Below are 21,940 nucleotides of genomic sequence, written 5' to 3'. Positions count from 1 at the left end.
CCGCGCGCCCGCCATGGCGCCGGGCGTCACGGGCCTGCGCAACCTGGGCAACACCTGCTACATGAACTCCATCCTGCAGGTGCTCAGCCACCTCCAGAAGTTCCGCGAATGTTTTCTGAACCTCGACCCTTCCCAGACCCAACAGCTGTTTCCCAAGGCCCCCAACGGGAAGGCTCCGCTCTCGGGCAGGCCCGCCGGCGGCTCGGCCACCGAGCTGTCGGCCAGGAGCGATGGGGCCGAGGCGTGCGAGCGCGAGGGCCTCTGCTTCAACGGCGGGGCCTCCATCAGCAGGAGCCTAGAACTCATCCAGAACAAGGAGCCGAGCTCAAAGCACATTTCCCTCTGTCACGAACTGCACACCCTCTTCCGAGTCATGTGGTCCGGGAAGTGGGCCCTGGTGTCGCCCTTCGCCATGCTTCACTCCGTGTGGAGCCTGATCCCCGCCTTCCGCGGCTATGACCAGCAGGATGCGCAGGAATTCCTCTGCGAGTTGTTGCACAAAGTGCAGCAAGAGCTCGAGTCCGAGGGCACCACGCGCCGGATCCTCATCCCCTTCTCCCAGAGGAAGCTCACCAAACAGGTCTTAAAGGTGGTGAACACCATATTCCACGGGCAGCTACTCAGTCAGGTAGGTTGGCCCACCCTGCCCCCGACTCTCCGCCCAGGGAGGCTTGCTGGTTAGAGTCTGGGCTTCCCGTGAGGGCCTCCGCCAGGTTACTGGGCGGACGAGGATAGCCAACATTTGCTGTAATGCCGCGTAACGGAGGGTGGCCATTGTACCTTTCGTGCTGTGCGTTGTAATGGCCTTGTTGGTGAACTTGCGTCCTCTATCTGGGCAGATTTTTAGTTGAATTTGCTGTATCACGTCATTTTCAGTGACTGTCTTTAACCTTTAATGACAATATAGGTAATATAATATCCTCGTTGTTATAATTAAGAACCTATTGTTGGTGTGCCATCCTTGATCAATTTCAGGAAATTGAACAGTTTGCCTATAACCCTGGTTTCACAGTTTGAAAGAGCCTTCTTCCTTCCAGAACATTCTTTACATACAAGGAAGGGAGATGGCTAGGAGGATGCCAAAGGCCTAAGCAAGTCCCCCTTCTGTTCCCCATTACCTGTCATTTTCTGGATCGTAGGCCATGTAGGGACATAAGCAAAGACTCATAGATAAGATTTTGTGAGAATGTGCGGAAAGAATTTTTAGAGTTAAAAAGGTGGGCAACGTAATGGATTCAGGTAAAACATCTACATTATGTTACTGAGGTATGTGTCTCAGTATTTAGGGTTAAAAGAATGATGAATGGGTTGGGAAGAGTTTTATTTAGACTTTTGTTTTTTAGCACGTAAAGGGGGCGTACTTATGGGCACTTCCTCTACCTGCTGTGGGTCCACAGGAAGAACAGTGCATCTGGGAAGGTTATAGTGGGAGAGGAGGTCTGATCATAAGGCACTTTGAGGCTCTTTGAATACAGGGATCCGTGTAGGGATAATACTGCCAGAAACAAGGGCAAAAAAGAGAGGCAAGTTGGAGTGGGTAGAAGTAGCAAAGTCTGGATGAGGAAGGAGTGAGGATGAGAAAAGCAGGCAGGAATCTGCCAATTCTCTATCTCAGACTGATCCAAGAATGGTCCCATGATAACTTCCAGTGTGTACTGCCACAGCACTGAATGGTAGAGCATGCTTTGGGAGAGAAAGAGAAAGGGTGGGTAATAATCTCTGTGCTGTGTGGGTTTCCAGTTCCAGCTAGCATCATAGTTAGAAATGTATACCAACAGTAATAGGTTCTAATGCTCTTAAGGCTACATTTATTATTTTAATAAATTAAAATTTTTTTGAAAACTTATGCTTCTTTTTGCTAAGATATGTGTTTTGTACAAATCGAGCAAAAATGTATGTGGGAAACATGGAGGTTATATAACCTGTAAATCAATCTTTTCATTCTAGGTCACATGTGTATCATGCAATTATAAATCCAATACCATTGAGCCCTTTTGGGATCTGTCCCTGGAATTCCCTGAACGGTATCACTGCATAGAAAAGGGGTTTGTCCCTTTGAATCAGACAGAGTGCCTGCTCACTGAGATGCTGGCCAAGTTCACAGAGACAGAGGCCCTGGAAGGGAGAATCTACGCTTGTGACCAGTGTAACAGTGAGTGCTTGGGGGTAGAAGTGGAGAGGGAGAAGGGGGACGTGCATCTGGAAGATCGGTGTAAGGTGCTGTTTTTGCTCTCTTAGTCAAAAGTAACACTGATAATATTGAGTGGTTCTAAAGCATCTTTTAAAGATTTTTTTTCTCCCATTTTCCTGAAAACAAGCATGTGGACATCATATGTTAAAAAACAAAACAAAACCTAAGAGTTGGGCTTCCTTTGACTCCTACTGTGATTGACATTAGTTGTTATCTTGGGAGGCATTTGAAAGTGTGGATCCTGAAATGGGGACTCTTATAAGAACGTGAGTACTTAGCTTCGTAGTGCTACAAGGGTCCTGCTTAAATTCATGAACCTAGATCTGACAGTTCTGATTTCATCTAAAGTCAGTTGGCATAGCTTGTTTGAGGGTTACAGTATCAGAAATGTGTGCCTTGTACTGAATTTGCAGATTTCAATCTGCAGATCGTCAGAATTGATGCAATAGATTGGTACGAGACCAGGAAGGCAAGTCATAAGGTGCATCAGCTTCATGGTTACTTTCTATATTTGTTTCTTCATATGCCTTCACATGCCATGCATCTGGGGAAGGTCATAAGAGTATTTCTCTGTCACGGCTCTCATTTTAAAGTGGAACTCTTTGCATGTGGTTGGTTACATAGGCACCTTTTGCAGAGCTCCTTCCATCTTGCCATACTAACCTTAGTGCTTTTGCTAACCCAGCACGTACAGAGGAAATGCGGAGCAAATACTTAGAAGCTTGAATGTGAGTTTTTTGGCATATCAAGATTTGGAAACTAAAATTAATGGATTCTGTAGATATCTTGAAATCAATTTGCAGCCATAAAATAGTTTGGACTACAAGTTTTGAGAACCACAATCTTATGATGACCCTTAAAATATTTGCATATGGTCTTTTAAAATAGTGAACTGTGGGAAACCTATTGTCCCTGAAGAGTCAGGACAAAAATAAAAAGTCATGCTTGATGTTATTCTGCCATTTTTATTTATTTATTTATTTATTTTTTAATTTTAATTTTTTTTAAAGATTTTCTTTATTTATTTGACAGAGAGAGAGAGGGAGAGCACAAGTAGGCAGAGAGGCAAGCCAAGGGTGAGGGAGAAGCAGGCTCCCCGCAGAGCAGGGAGCCCGATGTGGGGCTCGATCCCAGGACCCTGGGATCATGACCTGAGCCGAAGGCAGACGCTTAACGACTGAGCCACCCAGGTGCCCCTATTCTGCCATTTTTAAACAAAATTTGAAATGCTGTACTTGGATAACTACAGTCACCTGCCCTGTTCCTTATTGAGATATAAAGGTCGTGACTTAAATTATCTTATTAGAGCAGTATCTATTTGATTTTTTTAAGGTAGTGATTCCTAAAGCTTTTTACTTGTGAGGAACAGAAGGATGTTAACAACTTTAACTCCATCATTCTCGGACAAGGCAATCGGATTAGGGAGGAAATACTTGTATTTATTTTTGCAAAAAAGGATTGTTTTTCTGGTTGCCAGATGTACCAATTTATCAGGATTTCTCTAGGCAAGTTCAAATAGTAGCAGGGAAGGAAAGCTATGGCAAAAGGTACAAGATGCATTGTTGTAATGTGCTTGTGAAGTTTCAAAACTACCAGGCTTCTACCTCTCCATGTGGCCAGCTTAATCGAATGGAGACAGACCTGATCAATCTCAGTTGAATCAGTAATTTCTTTTTCTTTGTGAATTTCATTTTAGGGAAACAAAGCCGGATTCTATATTGTCTTCATCTTAGCTCACATACTCCCTCTACCGAGAGTGGCAGTCACTGCCAGGGTTCCCAGGCAATAATTTTCGAAAATCTGCTGGTGAATTAGAATGTAAAATAAGGTCAGGCCCCTCTTTGAATTCTCTTTCTGTTCATGCCCCCACATATCATGACCACCAGCCCTATTGAAAGGATCTCTGGCACACTCATTCTGCTGCAGTCTGTTATGAGAACAAGCAGCTCCACATCCTATTGTCCCAGGGAGCCCCGTGAAGCATCATCTGGCTGTGATTTGCTGCCTTTCATGAGTGGTACAGACAGGACTTAGATGTCAAGCTCTTCAGACACTGAGACCATGATATCTCAAAGACCATTAGCAGGCACCACAGTGAACCACTAGTTTTATATTCCCATCCATTCACCAGTCTAATTAATATAATAACCGAGCAGTCATCAGTAAATGGGTATAGAGAAGGCTTCCGATAGAAATTAAGAGAACTTTATTTCCGTTGTTTATTTAATGTAATTTAGAAATGCATTCCCCTCACAATTCAGTAGCTTTAGAAACAAAATGAGAGTCTGAGCACTGGTTCTGCTTGGGACTGGATGAATTTGGCCAGTCTGTCTACCTTGTCCTCCATGTCCAGCCGTGTGCTTTTATCCAAGAAACATGTTTCAAAACCTAGATACAGCATAAAACTATAAAACCAGCAGTTTCTTTTCTAATATTTGTATATGTCACAAACAAATCATGCTGAAGAAAGAATCTGTTTAAATATTCTGTCCTTCGGTAATCCTGTGCCCTCTTACTTTTTCCCCAAGCCTGAAATATATGCATTATTCCCCATTTTACAGGAGAGGAAACTGAGGTTGAGAGTTTTGAACAGCATACAACTAGCCGTGAGCAGGAAATAGAATTAGGCCTACTTGATGAAAACAAAAACTCTTCAAGTTACATTCTGGCGCATCATAATTTAAGTGATAAGCGCATATATAAAGGCATAGAACCCTGACGTGCATCTACTCTGCGTGCATGTTGTTGCAGTGACCTTCCAGTATATTCTATTAATAAATCCCTGATATCAGGAATATACCACCCGAAACCCATACCAGTTTTGGAGGTTGCTGATGCAAAAATTGGGGAGTGGCTATATCAGGATTACGTTTGGTTGTTTTTCAGTTAACTCAAATAATAATGACTTAAAAATAGGATATAATTTTTTTTTCCTGTTCCATAAAAGAAGTCTGAAGGACATTCAGGGACTAGCATAGTAGCTGCGTGGTCACTGGGGACCCAAGCTCTTTTCACCTTTCAACTTGCCTAGTTCAAGGCTTCCACCCCAGGGTTAACTCGTGGTCCAAGAGGAACAGTTACAGTCACCCTAAGAGTGCCGCCACCCAGTCATCCCTTCCGAGCCTGGGAGAACTGCCATGGCCACACCAGGCAGGCACGTGGGGCTGGGAAATGCAGTCTGAAGAGGGTCACAGCGCTGCCCCAGATGAAACTGAGGTCCCAGTACTGAGAAATAAGGAGAAAGCATATTGGGTGGCAAGTCATTGTCTCTGCCATAGCCAGGAAAGAACGAGACTCCTCACCATCTATGTCTTATACCTTCCCAAACCATATAGGCAAACGACGAAAATCCAATCCCAAACCCCTTGTTCTGAGTGAAGCTAGAAAGCAGTTAATGATCTACAGACTACCTCAGGTCCTCCGGCTGCACCTTAAAAGATTCAGGTGAGCTTGCTCTGGGGCCTTCCAGGTGGCTGTGAGCTGTGGGGATGATAGCTGCCTCAAAGGCTTTGGTGAGGGCAGATGTCTTCTTTGGTGTTGGGAGGGGAAGCCTATTCCCTAGAGACCTTGCACTGTCCATGGCGACTGAATGCTTCCTGCCCAGTAAGGCATGTTAATGGGGGTGCCCAGGACAGGGCTTCAGCTCGCACAGCCCTGTCTCATCAGCTAGCCTGCACTGGGTGTCTGCTTGGGAGATTCTTTAGCCCTACTTGGGCTTATAAAGAGTCATTTTCAGAACCAAGTATGACATAATCTGTGAAAAGAAGGGCAGACAGTAAACTACAAAAAGATTATTGCCCAACTGCTTGTTTTAGGGATTTCTAGTTTCAGAGTACATCATGGAACATTCACAGGAAATATATGTGGGCATTGATCACTGTTTTATTGATGCAAAAGCCACATCTTGAAGATTATGTTTTCTCAGTTCCATTTTTTACCTTCCTCTACCTAGGATAACGTATGCCATTTTTGACTAGTATGAACTTTATATCCATGCTTTAGGTGGTCTGGCCGTAATCATCGAGAGAAGATTGGGGTCCATGTCGTCTTTGACCAGGTATTAACCATGGAACCTTACTGCTGCAGGGACATGCTCTCCTCTCTTGACAAAGAGACCTTTGCCTATGATCTCTCCGCAGTGGTCATGCATCACGGGAAAGGGTTTGGCTCAGGACACTACACAGCCTATTGCTACAACACAGAGGGAGGTGCGTGCGCTTGACTCTGTGGGGTGGGGGACACGGAAAAGGGTTGGCGAGTCCACATTCCATTGCTTTCCTTTTATTTCATCTATAGGGATATTACATACATGAAAATCTAGTGGAAAGAATTATGAAAGTTGAATTCAAATTTTGGATATATCACCAAGTGACAACAGAAGATTGTTCTAAGAACTGACAGGAACCAACACATATAAAAGTACTTAGCATGGTTCCTAGCACATAACGCTTAATTAATTTTAGAGGTTTCTCATTGTTATTAATACTTCTGCAGACCTCCATTTCCTTCGTGGTTAAGCAGAAATGCTATGACTTTCATAACCTCATGGAGATACTGTATGAATCTCACCAGCCCCAGCTCCCAATAAAGCTGAAGACATTTCCTGAGCACTTCCTATGTCCTTACCATAGGAGGTATGGGGGGTACAAGGGCCCCGCTGAAGGAGCTTTCAGTCCTTGTCCCCCCAGAGCACAGCCTCCCAGCTACTGTGCACTGAGGTGGGTGGGCTGCGGCTGTGTTTTTTGTCATGAACCCCTCAGCCCTTAAGGCAGCTGGGGTGAAATAACTTTTTATTCCTTCTAAATTCCCCTTTATCACTCCTCCATGTACATTTCACCTCGCCCCTCCTCTTCCCTTCTCTTAGCCCCCAATCTTCAGGCTACTTTTGTAGAAGGCCCTAGTGGGCAATGAAAGAACCTGAATAAAATGAGGACAAAAATTACAGTCAGTCGATACTGTAAGTAGTATCGAGGGTGGGCTTGGGTGGAGTCAAAGCCGGTGGTTGCAGGAAAGTCTGTTGGTTTCGTTTACCAGTCTTCCACACCCCCTCCCCAACCCGCGCCCCACCAGTCAGGGGTTGGTTCTGTTCAGAACTCCTCTGTCCCTTTCTTCATCTCCCGGTTTTGCCTGCCGATTGGAAGTATGAGTGGGGTAGTCACTTTCTCTCTTTCTTTCCTTTGGTTTCCTAGGTTTTTGGGTCCACTGCAATGACTCAAAGCTGAATGTATGCAGTGTCGAGGAAGTGTGCAAAACTCAAGCCTACATCCTTTTTTACACTCAAAGAACAGTTCAGGGCAATGCAAGAATTTCAGAAACCCAACTCCAAGCTCAGGTGCAGTCCAGCAACAACGATGAGGGCAGACCACGGTCCTTCCCCTGAATGGGAGGCACGTTTCAAGGACTGGCTTGCTTTTAAACTATTGGTGTTCGTATATCTTTCCTCTTACAGGAAATAAGGTTTAGTGCAGGAACAGAGTACTAGGTTTGCCTCACTGGGGCTACAGCAGAGAAGGTGCTAGGTGACTCATGTTCTGTCATAAAATCTGTAGTCACTTTCTTTTGAATGGATTTGGGAATTCCCTCCTTTGATAACAAATCAAAAGGAGTAACTTCTATGAAGATTCTTTCATCAGTTGCTTCTGAATAGAGAGGATCTGGGTGGAGGAAAGAGGGGGTAAATTGACCATATGCAGCCGGGAGAGCAGCCATGTTTTCTTTCCATTACGCGATTCCCCCACTAATCAGGACTTCCTTGCGGCCCCAGAAGAACCCTCCTGATGTGAGCAGCCCTGGACAGAGCACGTGAGGTGGGGCCCTGGGCTGGCAGTTTGCTGGATGGGATTGGTTCCAAGGCAAGAGGTGAATAATGCTTTGTCCCCACAAAGGAAGTAAAGGGTTGAAACCCCTTTCAACCCCACAAAGAGTTGAAAACTTCCAGACTTCCTTTTTTTAGGGGATAGCAGTGGAAGAGTGGAATGGGATGCATAGAGCAAATTTGCCCCATGCAAAACGGGAGGTTTTTCAAGTGTCCTACCCTCCCTGGCTGCTGCTGTCATTTAATCATTCCACGTCGTCTTGAGACTGGCATGAACGTCCCTTCATTCTAAAGGAGCAGTTCATATGGGGAAGCAATAAACTGGTCCATGACTTGTTCTTTGTTGCATGCTGAGCCTAAGGGCACCCCTGGCTACCCAGTTCTGTAGCATGTCTCTGGTTCGGGTGTAGGCTAAGCACATGGTTTGGTGTAAATTGGTCATTAGGCCAGTTGTCTGAGGCTGTCTCAGAACTCAGTTGAGGGTAGGCAGGGATAGCTGGTGGTCCAGGCCTTATCTGAATGCCCATCACCGGTTCTCACCTTGGTGCAGCATGCAGCTTTTCTTAGCCTGCAGCTTCTTTCTTGCACCTGGAGGGCTAGAACATTCTTGTTCAGCACAAGGTTTGGGAACTTCTGCTTTCCTAGGGCTTAGGAATCTGCCCCCATATGTCCGAACAGTTCATGCTGCTGGTCCTGGCCTGTTTCCTCCCAAATTTGATAATCCCTACTGTTTGTTTACCCACCTACACTCAGTCCATCAGAGAGGGAAAAAAAAAAAAAGAGTGCCCTGTCCTTTACTTAAGTGCTAGTGAAATACATATTTCTTTTTATACGGGGTCAGTTTCTAAGTGGAATGAAATTGCCCGGATGGAAACCCTCCTCCTCATCAGGCACTACCGAATTTCCCTTCTCAGTCCTGCAGTAAAAGTGAACGCAAACCGGAACTCTGACTGCGGGGGCTGCTGCAGCCCGCCTCAGCCTGTCACTATGAATGCTCATCTTCTGACTGAGTGTATCATATTAATGTTTCAATTCAGGTAGAAGTCACAGTTGTCACTTGAAGGAAGCAGATGTGGAGGGAGTTGGGGAACGGTGGGAGGTTGGGAAAAGAGCGGGTAAGAATGAGAGTCGTAGCTTGGGGGGGGTGTTGATGAGCCCCATTTCCAGAGCAGATCTGTAGCATTTGCTGTTGACCTCTTTTGAGATGGACTCTCCCATAGGACCTGTCAGACAGCACTGAGACATGGAGGAAATTCAGACAGAAAATGGCTCACCCTGATAAAGAAGGGGGAGTGACTATATTTTAAATTAAACTTGCTTTTTCCAACACTGTGAGGTTTCTGTAATATTTAGCTTTTATTTGGAAGCGATAGCGTATGGCATTTTTTATGCTATTTGGTTTATATTGTCTACTGCAGGCTTCTTTGTACAAGCTTGGCCCGGGCTCACCCTCTCCTGGACACTGTTTTAAAGTGTCACAGCTGCTCATGCTGCCAGAGGCTCTGAGGTAAAGCTATACTCTAGATCCACATTTTTTAAGTTGGCAGGATTGATGATGACTTCTTATGGCAATGGAAAAGCCCATTAACTCAAAAACAAAAACAAAAAAACAAGCAAAACCCCAAGGAGAGTAAAAAGGAAAATATAAATTGTGCCTCATCTTTCTTTGAATGCTATATTTGTTATTCTAGAAAAAGAGAACTTACAAATGGAAAAGAACTAAATAGAGCATCTACTTCATCCCTCAGGCTGTCCAGGGGGAAATACTTAAGAAAAATGAACATTTAATGGAAAATTCAAAGATCTTCAAGTTTAATTTTTAAAAATAGTTTTATACCAAATATTTATAAGAATTATGAAGCAGGTTTAAGGACTTTGTGAAATAAATGCTTAACTTAGCTGAGCACCCTTGTTATCCAATTAGTGAAATTGTTCGAAATGAGTTGGAGTAGAAACCACCCCCCGAGTCCTCACTGAGCTGCGTACTCTCGAAGGTGCCCCTGCAGTCACAGACACCTCAGGTACCCAGAGGTAGCAGCACTAGACGCTGTTGAGAAGTTAGTATTTATGGAGATTTTTATTAAAGAGTTCCCTGGTGCATAAGCCAATGGCCGTTGTGAGGGAAATGTCCCTTTGCCTTTAATTTATTTACATATTGGAAGTAGATGGATTTTTAGTTGCATCTTACTTTAAACTGAAACATTCTCAAGAGAAGATAAGAACCAGGTAGACGTTGACTAGATGCTGCCAAATCAAACCCGAGATCTCCTAACTGAACCTTACGGGGCCTGCTTCTCCCAGGCAAGTAGTTAGAGTCCCGTTCCAGGAACCCTTTGTAGTTGGCTGGTGTGTTTACTTTCTGCTGTAGCCAGCCAAGATGAATGCACCCTGGCCCTCAAAAAGGATTTTTACCTCAATCTAGTTTGACCCTCATACTTGTGGTTGCCTCTGAGATGAGCAGCCATGCTAGTGTTTAAAAAAAAAAAAAAAAAAATTTAGGAATGCCCTCAACAGCCAGGAACTGAAGCTCTTAGTAAATGGTGGGCAGAGCTCTTGGCAGTTTTGATCCAGCCCCCTCTCAGGCTGAGGGGGGCAGTGCCACACTGAAAAGAATTTCCAGATGTCTCTTCAAATGTCATGAATAAAATTAGAAACTGTAGAAGTGTTAATGTGTCCTATGGACTCAATAGCAGAGTTTATTTTTGTTTTTAATGGCAAGGCTTCTAGAGTCAATGATTGTATGAGTTCCCTACTCTGGCTACACTTATATAGCTTCATCCAAGTGCAAGAACTAATGACGTGGATTGGCTGGCATGGGGCATGGCCCTGCCCAGGCCCCCGCATAAGCCTGAGAGAAATCAACAGTAGTACAGAAGGAAAACTTGGTTGGGATGGGGGGGGCGGGATGCGGGTGGGCAGGCAGGGAGGGGGGAGATGGAGTTTGTTTTACTTACTGATAAAAGCTTTGTGAACTAATTTTATACAATTCATAACATTTGGTGCCTTGTACCCAGTTACGGTTTGCATGGGATTGAAAAGATTAAGGGAAAGGATGTCGCCTTGTCATTTCGGGTGGCAAATGGGTCTGTATAGTGTAAAGGACATTTGGTATCAGACTTTTTAAAAGCATTTCATCTCATGTGTGTGAAAGATAATTATTCTTACCAGCAAGTTCTAAAATTTTACTGTAATGTCCAAAATCTTTGGATTTGTGACTATTCATCAAATGGCTGCTTTTCAAGGCAGACTATGTACCCCGTTCTTTCTCACCACCCCTTTTATGTTCCAAACATTAACTCGGTCCTTTTCGGGTAGGCTGGGAGTGCTACCTCTTCCCAAACATATACTCTACCCCTTTCGGGTTATACCTTATGAGTGGAAGGGTTGCTTTTCCAGCTGGTTGGGAGAGCACAAATGTTCAGAAAGGGCCTTTTTTTCTAATGCTGGGCAACTTACAGAAGTCAAACAAAAATCATTCCTCCTGAATCTTACCTTCATTAGTTCTGAAGTTCTTTTGCACAAAATTTCAGGAAGCGGTGTAGTACACAATCCCCTATATGTGAACCTTTAGATTGTAAGGCAAGCCAGTGCACTGTGTAATAAGCAAAAGAGAAGGCTCAAAGAACCTGTCCCAGCCCCCTGGCCCCTTTCCCTGGCAGGCGCCGACTGGGATGGTGCTGAGTGGCTGTGGAAGGGGAGAAGACCCAGTCTGCTCACCGGCAGGGCTGTTTACAGCCTGTTCCTTTTACTCTGACCTTAAGGTTTCCATTGAGCTCATGAGACTTCACCAAAGGGTGTTTTAAAAGCTCACCACCTGAAGCACATTTGATAATTGGTTCCTTCAGCCTAATTAGGTGAGGAGGTCGTACTTTTGGAGCAAAATCTCCCATGGCAACTAAGGTGGTTTTTTTTTTACTGGGTAAGTATGCATCTCCCTGGTGGTTCAGATTCTTCTTGAAATCAGCACTAAAGCTGAAAGCGCCTTCTAAGTATGACTGTGAGTTTAGTTTAGATCTCTCACGTTTAACCATTCTCTTGGTCTAGGGCTTCGACTTTAACCTAGTGTTTATTCCTTCAACCCACACATTGCTCTAAATACACCATAGCTACTCTAGCATTGAGGCAAATGGTCATTTTTGTGGACTGTTTCCTTACTTATTTCTGCTGGCATATTTCCATTTAAAATCTAACCAGGTAGTGTAAGAGCTTTCTGTAGTACTGTGTTAACCAGCCAGGGTCCAAAATCATGTGACAGATGTGAAATTGACTTCGCCTGGGGAGAATGTTGTGTTGGAATGGTGAAAGCCAACATTTTAATTTACAGAATTAATGACTGTTCGTCGAAATTCTGGGAAATTGTAGATTTGATAGCTTTACTTGCTAAATTCTTAACACTTTGAGGAATTAAGCCAGTTTAAATGAAACCTTACCTTGCCAGTATTATGGCTTTATAAACCAACTAACAGTAAACACTGTTACTTGAAGCTAAAACATAAAAATTTTGAGTGAAATATGAATTATGCTTTGGAAGCTGCCATGTCTTAATTTTTGCTGGATTTTTATTTTCAACTTTTAAAAACTTTATAAAATAGAACTGTTCACAGTTATGAGTAGATCGGGTCACAGACTTCAAGGATCTGTTTCATACCTATGAAGAAGAGACAGGAGGTGCTGGTATTTCTTGTCTTAGCAGTGGTCTGATGCAGATCTGAAGGGGCTCAGAATCTCATCTATGGCTTAAAAGTTTCCTTCCTGGTCACCATCTGGGAGGTGATGCCTTCAAACCTAAGCCCTGCTCTCGTGTACGTGACCCTTCCTCATCTTAACACCCAGTAAGAAGGGTGTTAACACCTGTCAAATCATCTGTGGTCCCAGTAGATAGATTCTTAGAGGGTACTGGCTTCATGGTAAGCCATCCACAGGCCTGAATTCACACACGCTCAAACTCCTCCCTAACAGATGGGACCTATCTGATTACTGCAAGAGAATGGTGCTTTGTAAAATATATATACACAGTCTAATTCTCAAACAGATTTCTGAGCGAGATTTATGCCGATAAGGTCGAAAAAGTGGACTGTTTTGTCCTATTTACCTTCTGTGAACAGACTGCTAGACGGCTGTCAACTCTTCACAATTAAGGCCACTGTGGAGCATTCATACTGACCCCCCCCCTTTCCATGTCCTTTAATCCCATACCAGTTGCATAGGACACTTGGCATGGAAAAGCGGGATTTTAAAAAATGACTAGTAGATGGGGTGCCTGGCTGGCTCAGTCAGAAGAGCATGTGACTCTTGATCTCAAGGTCATGAGTTCGAGCCCCACACTGGGTGCAGAGAGATTAAATAAACTTAAAAAATAAATAAATAAATAATGCCTAGAATCAATCAACTGGGGAGGGGGGGAATGCCTGGGGAAACTGTCTTTATCGCCACATCTCTCTGAGCCTACACGAGTCTTTTCCATGCCAGTTCTTTACATACTCCATTTCCAAAGAACTCCTAACTCTTGGACAGTTACACTATTGCAAATTTAGGGTCAGAAAACCTCTATTTCCATGTGAAGAAAGCAGCTTCCTCCAGCAGTGTCACTTCAGTGCCCACTGCCCAGGCTTGCTTACACCTTGCCTCCACTGCACATGACTGCCCTCCTTCGACCAACAAATCCCACTTGACGACAGCAACAATGCCCCTCTGGTGCCTGGAAAACCCACCTGGTGCACTAAAATGCTATGCAACACCAAATGGCTTCTTCCCCTAGTTCTGCTCAAAAGTGGAAATTCCTCAAAAATAAGTTTCACCTTATGTTGACATCAATGTACAGTGGCTACAGTTTCCTTCTTTCTTTTTTTTTTTCCTTTTAATATGAAGCAAACCACCTCTGTTACAATCCATGTTTGGGGGCTTGTTCCTGTCTCTGGAGTGTGAAATATAAATCATGTTTTTATGATTTTTGTAAATCTTGACTTTTTACACCTTGTTTTTGTAAGCTGAAGTTTCTTATTAAAAGAATAAAATGATTCTTTGTGTACAGTCTTTATTCCAAATATTTGTTAAAATACCATTAGGTATTCCTCAGGACAAGAGCAAAGATCACCCCCTGCAGAAACTTAGGAACTATGTACAGAACTTTACAGAACAGAGGACAACACTTGGGTTGCAACGTGACTGCTGACCAGAGAACGGAATTCTGAGCGGGCTCAGTGGAGAAAAGGAAATTGGGAAGGGAAGGTGCCCGTCTGAATGAAGCTTCAACTTCCATCAGGGCAAGTCTTGTGCCGGTCACAGATTGGAGGCTCTGTTTTTGGAAGGTTCAAGGAGAGCACAGGGGGTCCCATGTGTCTGCAATCAGACCACAGGACAACACGTGACATTAGAACTATAAAAGCACTGGAAGGAAATTAGTAAGAGACTCAAAATTTCTTGCAACATCTGTAAACACATTTAACTAGGAATAATAGCCACGGGACTTCTGGAAGTCTCCTTCCTGTATTTTGTGAATAGATTATATAAATTACTGCTTCTCTCAACCTCTAGAGCTCCTAGACACGCAGAGCAGTAGTTAAGTGCTTACCTATTTGGCTACACCCCTGGCTGAGGTGCCATTAGGTCAATGTCACTCAAATTCCTGGCCAGCCAAACGCCTGCGGCAAAAAGTCCCAAATTGAGGATCAAGTTCCTGGAAAAAGGAAGTTTCATTTACCCTGTGGTCACGGAGTCACTTGTCTTTAGTTAACGAAAGATACTGGGGGAAAAGACTGACCATCACCACCCTGGAAAAACCTTCCGAGGCAAAAACACTGGGTTCTAGAATCGCAGGAACGTAGGGCTTTACAACGGTAGGCTGCCCAAGACCTACATGGTTACTGAGAGTTCGTTTCTCTAGCTAATAAGGGCAGGATCTAATGCAAAGGCCTTAATAATTAAGCACTCGCCCAGGGCCGAAAAGCTTGTTTGTGTTGGCGCCTCTTTTCCCCCTGGTCCCCCTGGTCAGGGTGAGATTCTCTAGACATAGCCAACTAACTCAAAAGATCGCTTCTGCCGCACGAGAACTCTCCCAGTCAAGGACCGCTCCAAAGCACAGCCAAAGCCACTAAGAGGCCAAGATGCTGGCAATATACAGGGGCCAGCCTGGGCCAAGAAGGGAGGTAGAGAAGGTAGGCAGAGGGGCTCGGAGGACCAGAACGGGACAAGTTCCCGGGTCTTCGGTTACCTCCGGAAGTCGTTCCTGTCGGTGGCGAAGCGGTAAACGCCCCGGAGCCAATCTCCCACGTTGTCGGGAATTTCGGGTGCTTCATTTGGCGCGCCGGCAGCGCTCACGCCAACCCCGCTGGAAGCCATAGCAGCACCCTCGGGACCCGCAAGGCTTCTCCCGACGCACCGTGTGGGCGCCGGCGCAGCACGCAACTTCCGGTCTCGCACTTCCGCCGGCGACGGGCCGGCAGGGGGCGCCGCTGCTCCCCCGGGGTCGGGCGCGTGGGGGAGAGGGAGAACTCCCGGGCTGCGCGTCCACGAGCTCCGCAAGGCGGGGAGCGCGGCCCCGCACTACCGTCGCCGGGTCGCGTCCCACCCCGGCACCCCCCGGCCTTCGGCTCGCCAACCTGGGCACCGCCACACGTGGTCTCTGAGTGACCACTTCATTGGCTCAGGAAGCTGCTGAGCATGGGGCTGTCCCAGCCTGTGGGGGTGAGCATAGGGGCTAGTTCAGCAGGGGATGCGTAGCTTTGCGGGATGGGGTTCCCCAAGAAAGTCTCCGTCAGAAGTGATAGATTTTGCAGGCTTAAGAGGGAGCACACCAAGTTTGTGATCTGGCCGCCTCTCCCAGGCGTGCCCCTGATTGCGTTCAGTCTAGGATTTTTAGAGGGGGGGAGGAGAGCCTAGCTCTCCCACCTAACAGATCACATCCCCTCCCCCTTCTCCGGGCTGCGCCACTAGCAAATGGTGCAGTGCTTCCTGGAGGTGTCGCTGTGCCCAGCCTGGAGGCTTCCGGGGGTCTTCCACGGACCGGGAAGGCGCTGACCTAAGAAAAAGCCTTCGGGTTCCGAGTCAGAAGAAGAGGAGCAGGTGGGGCAGGGGGCGTCCTCCTTGGCATCGAGGGGCGTCTCCCGCCCTTTGGTGGGTGCCTCCGCCTCGTCCCCAGCTCGACCCTCCTGCTCCGGACTGGATCGAAGTCGCCCCCTCTGGGTTTCCGGACTGGAGCGGGAGGCAGCGGCGAGAAGGGCTGCCCGGGAGATGGTAGCGGCGTCCAGCGGGGCGCAGTCTCCCTCTGCAACTCTCTCGAGTCTCGCCTCCCCTGTTCCGGGCCGGGTCCGAAACGCCCATCTCAGAGCCTGGAGTCTCCCTCTCCCGGATCCGAGCGGGGCGGGCCCAGAAGCCAGTTCCAGCCAGGATCCGGCCTCCCGCCCCGCCCCCGAGCCGTGCGCGCCGCCGCCGCCGCCGCGACTCCTCTCCCGGGCTCCCCCGCCCCTCCCCGCCGCCGCCCACCAGAGGGCGGCCGCGTCCCCAGTCCGGGAGCGAGTCCCGCGCCGCAGCCCCAGCGGTGGCGCGGGGTGGGTTCGGGAGGCCCTTGGAGCGCTCCGGCCAGGGACGCGCGGTGAGAGCTGCGGGCCCCGAGGCTCGGGTCTGGGGGGTGCGGTGCGGGGACGGGGGCGCTGCTGGAGGGACGGGACGGCGTGGGACCGGGGCGAGGGTCCCAGCCCGGGAGAATCCCCTCCTCAGCCCAGCCCAAGCCGCTGCCCCCTTCCCCCTTGATCTGCACCTTCTCCCTTACCAAGCGGCGCCCTCCCTTCCAGTGTTGGGGCCTGGCTCGAGCCGGCATTCGAGTAGCGACTCTTAAAGCAGCGGGGGCAGCAGGGGCGGCCCCCCGGCAAGGCATAACGTCCCCCGCCCAAGGGCCCGGCGCAGTCCTGGCAGCAGAAGTGGTTCTCGTGCCAGCGCCGTCCCTCCGCCTCGGTGCAGCGCCGGGAGAAGATCAGCTGGGAGAGGGAGGGAGAACAGCTCATTCACTCATTCATTCACTCATTCATTCACCCAGTAACCACGCCTTATACCCAGTTAACGCTAAAGCACGTCTACAGACATCCCATTTGATCTACTCTTCCACTCTCGGATGCAGGGAGGGCTGATTGGCCTAGCCAGAATCCCGTTAGCAGGTGGCACAGCCTGAAGAAGCGCGACCCCGGTCGCCTGGACTCCCAACCCAGGGTTCCGCGCGGTCTCTTATGCTGACATTATGGCAGGTCCTCGCCTGATCAGGCACAGCACTGGGCACCCGAGATGAACGGCTGTCCAACAGTCCCTGCTCCGGAGAAATTCTCTCAGTCCAAGAAAAGCTGGGGGACTCCGTTTGCAGTGGGGGAGGGCACAAGGCAACGGGTCCCCACGCCCAGAACTCAAGGTCCCAGGCTGGTTCTGAGTTCTTCGCTCCGCGGTACTGGCAGAGGTGTCCCCTTACGCCCTGCCACGTTGGGCCCTGGGCAGCCCCCTCCCAGCAACCCGCGTCTGGCCCGTACCTGGTCGCAAGCCGGGCAGCGCGGCCGCAGCAGCTCTGCGTGATGACGGCCGCAGTAGAGACGCCCGTCGTGGGAGAAGTAGATGAGGTGTAGCAGGGCCTGGCCGCAGGCCTGGCAGGCAAAGCACGCCGGGTGCCAGCCGCGCCGCTCTCCGGCCGGGGCTGCGCACACTCCGTACTCGCCTGGCCTCAGCGGCTCCCTGCACTGCCAGGCGGGGGGCGGGGGGGGGGGGGGGGGGGGGGGGGGGGCGGGTTGCTGGGCTGCACAGAGGCCACACTCGCTCCTAGCTTCCCTCCTGGCTCTTCCACCCCAACCCCAACCTAACTGTTCTCCCCATACCCCCGGCAAGCCCACCTCCACTGCAGGCCCCACCCAGAACCCCTAAACTTGGCTTCTCTTTTTCAAGTGGGCCAAACTGTCAATCCCCAACACCCGCCCCCCGCCGGCCCCCCATCCCTGGAGCTCGCCCCTTCTGCAGAAGTGAGAAGGCAAAGGGGAATGGGGGAGGGCACTACATACCTTCTCACAGGTGTGTTCTGCCAGCTTGGGAGGTACCAGGCAGGCCACCCCCTGTCCCAGGGCCTCCCGCCTCCGCTGGGCACAGAAGAGCCGCAGCTCGGCCAGCTCATCCTCCCCAAGGGCCAGGCAGTAGCGCTCCTGCAGAAACAGGCCTCCACTGAGACTGGGAGAGCCCCAGCAGGCAAGACTGGAGCTTGACTGGAGGGAGAAGGCTTAGCTGCTGGGTCAAAGGAAGGTTGTAGAAGCTCCCGGAGGTGCAGAAGATAACAGCGCAGAAGGGCATTGAGAAGGAGAGGGAGAGAGGGAAGAGAGATGGAGGGGTCTACCCCAGTCTCACCTCCCCCCAGGAATGGCCACCACTCAGGTCCTGACAGCCCACAGCACTGAGCCCTGTCACCACAAATTTAGATCCCTACCCCCAGTGAGCTGGGGCTCACTATCACTTTCTGTTGTTTTTCCAATTTATGCCATGTTCTCCTGTCTTGCCCCCCTCCCTCCCGGAACTGAAGTGTAAGCCTTTAGTCTGGGCACACATAGGGCCTCAATAAATACTTGACCACACTCTCTACATTGGTACATTCCATTATTGGTTTCAAAAGTGGTTCATGTCCATTTTCTCATTTGCTCTTCAACTAAGCATTGTGGGCAGGGCAGATGCTATTGCACCCATTGTGTAGACTTGAAAACTCAGGCTGGGGATGGGGGATGACTTTTCCAATCAGTGGCATAGCCAGCCAGGCCCTAGATCCATGTTCTCTGGCTTTTGGACCCACAGTAAATAGAGAGAGGGAGGTGAGAGCTCGGGACGCTGGAGAGAGGGAGAGACCCACATCACTGTCCTGTGGAGGCAGCTGCTGCAGGAGGATCCGAAGCCCAGGCCAGTTGGAGGCCCCGCCGGTGTCCAGGCCAGGGAGCCCCAAGCTCAGAACTTTAGGATCCTGAGGAGATGCAGCAGGAGAGGGGTAGTTAGGTTTGCCTTCCTCTTCTTTCCTCCCTCCTCACTGCCACCTCTTCTCCAATCTGGAATGACTTCCAAGCACCCCCTCCTTCAAGATCAAGATAAGGACAGCTGATCCACTCTGGCATCTGTGGTCTGATTGAGGCAGGTTGGGGAGCCCCCACGCCCCAAAATGGAATCCTTTCTTATGCTTTAAATCACCCCCCTTTACTTCATTGGGCCAAAGCCTACAGTCTGCTTTGACAACACAGACCACCCCCCCACCCAGAGATAATGTGTATTCATGTAGGTAAGTTTAAAGTCAAACCCCCGGTCTCCCATCCTGAGGGGGCTGTAGAGACAGAGATTCCTGCAAAGAGAAAAGGGCCATGGGAGGCTGGGCACAAAGGCTAACTACCTTCCAGGTGGTGGAAGTGGGAGGAGGTCTGTAGGATGGAGGGCACGTTGGGTCTCAGAGGGAAGGGAAGGGCTCCCACTACCTGAGCAGACGTCTCCTCAGGGTGCTCCTCTGGCAAGTGGCCTGGGTCACTGTCTGAGTTGGCTGGAGGACCTGGCTCCCGAGGGCTGAGGCTCTCCCCCTCGTGGGGCCAGTCAGAGTTCAGCCCTGACATTGTGACAAAGTCTGCCCAGAAAACAAGAACACCTTCCATTTATTGGCCCCTTACAATGTGCCAGGCCATGCTAAGTGCTCTGCAGGAATTATCTCCTTCCATCCTCCCAACAACCAGAAGACATGGGTGGTATTCCTGTTCCCATTGTATAGATGGCTACACTGAGGCTCAGGGAGCATAAATGCCTGAGGTCACATAGCTACTAAGTGGCTGAGCCAGATCTTGAGGCCAGGCCTTTCGGCTCCAGAGTTTCTGAAGCTCAAATTCTGGGGTTGCCCAAGATTGGGAAGGAGGCAAGAGGAGGCTTTTCTAGTGAGCCTTTGCGCAGACTGGCACCTTCCCCGCCTCCCCAGCTTTAACTCCGCCATTCCTCATTGTGCACTGACTACCCCAGTGAGCCTGAGTCCTCCACACCCCCAACACAGGCCCCACTTTTCCAGCTGTAGGCTCAGGCCAGGTAAAAGGACCATGTCACCAGGAAGCCCTTCTCAGCCCTTCTCAGCCCCTCCAGCCAATACCAGCTCTCCCTTCCCTGAGCTCCAGAAGTACGTACAGTCTGCACCCCGAGGTTTCGTACTAATGTTTCTCTTTGTGCCCTCTGCCCGTCTCAGTTCCTCATCTAGTCTCTAAGCTCAAGGACAGAGGAAAATCTTGTGCTTCTGGCTTCTACCTACAGCAGCAATTTCCAGTTTCACCGGATAATTCTCAACACATCTCTCCAGCCCTCCTTGGGGCCGGCCCTAGCAGGACCAGAGTATCTTGGGGGTGGGGGTGACTACTGAAGTAGAAAAGGGATGGGCCCTGCCCTCAAGGGGCTCATAGTCCAGTGGCTAAGAGATGAGACCCGGCAGAATGAGGCTGGGGCTCTGGGCAGGTATATACAGCACCTTAGGAAGAAAAAGAACCAGAGCAAACTTTTCTATAATGTTTACTTTGTGCAAGGGACTATACTAGCATTTTACATACTATAATGCATCCTCAAAACAATCCTATCAGCTAGTTTCTGTTATCCCATTTGATGGTTGAAACAAATTGAGGTAAACTTGCCTAAGGTCACACTAGAAAGCTGAGGGATGTCCTAGGTTGAGGTTGCCTTTGAGATCCGGGATGGATTCTGACAGCAGCTGGGCACAGGAGGGCCTCACCAAATCCCAGGTCTCTAGAAGACCCAGCTGTGGAGTTGGGAACAAGGTTTGGACTGTAACAGTTACATTGCTTCCCAGCCCTGAGCACCCACCCCCGCACACCTTCAGACGTCCTGAGCCACCCATCCCTGCTTCCACACCCATCTGCTTCCTTCCTGTTCTGTCCCTCCGGTCAGTTTCCCGTGGAAAGCAGCCACGATGGGCTGTTTACGTTCAGGGCCAAGAGGAACCACTTCCCCTAAAAGCACCGCCCCTGCTCCAGGCAGCAAGAGGCGTTTGGGAGAGGGTCCGGCACAGAATAGGGGCCATCTGGGACCTCAGAGTGGATTTGCACCCTCTCTTCCAGGTTATAGTTTGTATGAAATTGCCGCCCACAGAAACAATGCTCAGAAATCAGCTCTCACCCCTCACCCTTCCTCCCCCCGCCCCACCTCTACTCAGCACTGGACCAGATCTTACTAACACGCTGGATTCCTTCAAGAATTACCCTCCCCTCAGGGCTGAACCCCTTCTGCCCCCCCGCCCCCCCCCCCCCAGCCAGCTCCGCACCCCGTCCCGCGCCCCCCGCCCCCCCCCCCCCCCCCCCCCCCCCCCCCCCCCGCCCGCCCCCCCCCCCCCCCCCCCCCGCGCAGGTGCAACCGGGCTCAAGAGTTCCACCTTCCCAATTCACCCCTGCCTTCGAGGGCAGAGCCGGCGCGGCCCTAGGGACTGGGGAGGTAAAAGGATGGGAAGGTTTTCCGCGGACAGTGAGAGGGAGAAGAGAAGTGTCCGGTCCTGCCAAGTACCCTCTCGACAGATCCCCAAAGTTTTTTCTTGGACTTCCCCGGGAGTCCGCTGGGGTTCCCAGTCTGGCTGCTGGGAGTTTACGGGAGGGAATGGGATTCCGCTGGGGTCTCACCCTCGCTGCGCGCCGGTGTCCGGGCCGTTCTGGACAGACACCGCCGTCGGTCCCCACACCCAGTCCCCACCCCGAGGCCTCCCCGACTGCCTCTGCCCGCCCCGGGAGCGCGGCCCTTCCTCTCCCACGCCCCTGCCCGCCCCTCCCGGACTGGCAGAGCTGGCGGCTCGGGAGAGCCTCTGGAGTTGCAGCCTGAAGGAAAGAATTTGGGGGATCTCAGGGTGGAAAGTGTGCAGGCTCCACTGCCCCCCTCCCCACTTCCAGGGGTTTAGCGCCGGTACCGCGCCCCAGCGG

The 21,940-nt window shown here is 49.6% G+C and overlaps 3 protein-coding genes across 6 annotated transcripts in view; 1 reads left to right on the top strand and 2 right to left on the bottom strand.

The window, feature by feature from the left end:
* Positions 1-10,456, top strand: part of USP49 (ubiquitin specific peptidase 49) — an 83,936-nt gene extending 73,480 nt beyond the window's left edge. The window contains exons 4-8 of the mRNA XM_034991121.1: positions 1-628; positions 1,948-2,152; positions 5,527-5,635; positions 6,194-6,399; positions 7,381-10,456. The exon at positions 1-628 is cut by the window's left edge and continues 18 nt beyond it. Of these exons, the coding sequence (XP_034847012.1) occupies positions 1-628; positions 1,948-2,152; positions 5,527-5,635; positions 6,194-6,399; positions 7,381-7,571 (1,339 nt within the window). The 3' untranslated portion in view covers positions 7,572-10,456. The remainder of the gene's footprint in view (positions 629-1,947; positions 2,153-5,526; positions 5,636-6,193; positions 6,400-7,380) is intronic.
* A 3,567-nt stretch (positions 10,457-14,023) lies between these two features.
* Positions 14,024-15,468, bottom strand: TOMM6 (translocase of outer mitochondrial membrane 6). Its single transcript, XM_034991120.1, has 3 exons — positions 15,217-15,468; positions 14,578-14,682; positions 14,024-14,345 (listed from the first exon to the last, which is right to left on the bottom strand). Exons 1-2 carry the CDS (start codon positions 15,342-15,344, stop codon positions 14,586-14,588), a joined length of 225 nt encoding a protein of 74 aa, XP_034847011.1. The 5' UTR covers positions 15,345-15,468; the 3' UTR covers positions 14,024-14,345; positions 14,578-14,585.
* A 413-nt stretch (positions 15,469-15,881) lies between these two features.
* On the bottom strand, positions 15,882-21,722 carry PRICKLE4 (prickle planar cell polarity protein 4). Of its 4 annotated transcripts, XM_034991115.1 has the most exons (8): positions 21,647-21,722; positions 20,651-20,775; positions 19,472-19,614; positions 18,865-18,972; positions 18,035-18,172; positions 17,516-17,719; positions 16,774-16,978; positions 15,882-16,296 (listed from the first exon to the last, which is right to left on the bottom strand). In XM_034991115.1, exons 3-8 carry the CDS (start codon positions 19,601-19,603, stop codon positions 15,935-15,937), a joined length of 1,149 nt encoding a protein of 382 aa, XP_034847006.1. In that variant the 5' UTR covers positions 19,604-19,614; positions 20,651-20,775; positions 21,647-21,722; the 3' UTR covers positions 15,882-15,934. The 4 variants fall into 4 exon arrangements, with proteins under 4 accessions (XP_034847006.1, XP_034847004.1, XP_034847007.1 ...); XM_034991113.1 differs by having other exon boundaries at positions 19,472-20,775; XM_034991116.1 differs by lacking the exon at positions 20,651-20,775 and having other exon boundaries at positions 21,647-21,716.
* Between the last annotated feature and the right edge of the window lie 218 nt (positions 21,723-21,940).

This window comes from Mirounga leonina, unplaced genomic scaffold (assembly GCF_011800145.1).
Source record: "Mirounga leonina isolate KUSES-001 unplaced genomic scaffold, KU_Mleo_1.0 Mir_53, whole genome shotgun sequence".
Taxonomy (NCBI): Eukaryota; Metazoa; Chordata; class Mammalia; order Carnivora; family Phocidae; genus Mirounga; species Mirounga leonina.
This window is presented reverse-complemented; position numbering and strand designations above follow the sequence as displayed.

What these genes read in the sequence shown, in the direction of transcription:
- TOMM6 (XM_034991120.1), bottom strand. Translation starts at nt 15,344, where the DNA reads ATGGCTTCCAGCGGGGTTGGCGTGAGCGCTGCCGGCGCGCCAAATGAA. An exon ending in GACAGGAACGACTTCCGGAG is followed by an intron (nt 14,683 to 15,216) that starts GTAACCGAAGAC and finishes TCCTTTTTCCAG; the next exon opens with GAACTTGATCCTCAATTTGG.
- PRICKLE4 (XM_034991113.1), bottom strand. Translation starts at nt 19,642, where the DNA reads ATGGAAGGTGTTCTTGTTTTCTGGGCAGACTTTGTCACAATGTCAGGG. An exon ending in TGCCTCCACAGGACAGTGAT is followed by an intron (nt 18,173 to 18,864) that starts GTGGGTCTCTCC and finishes CTGTTTCTGCAG; the next exon opens with GAGCGCTACTGCCTGGCCCT. An exon ending in GCTGCCCGGCTTGCGACCAG is followed by an intron (nt 16,979 to 17,515) that starts GTACGGGCCAGA and finishes TCCCTCTCCCAG; the next exon opens with CTGATCTTCTCCCGGCGCTG.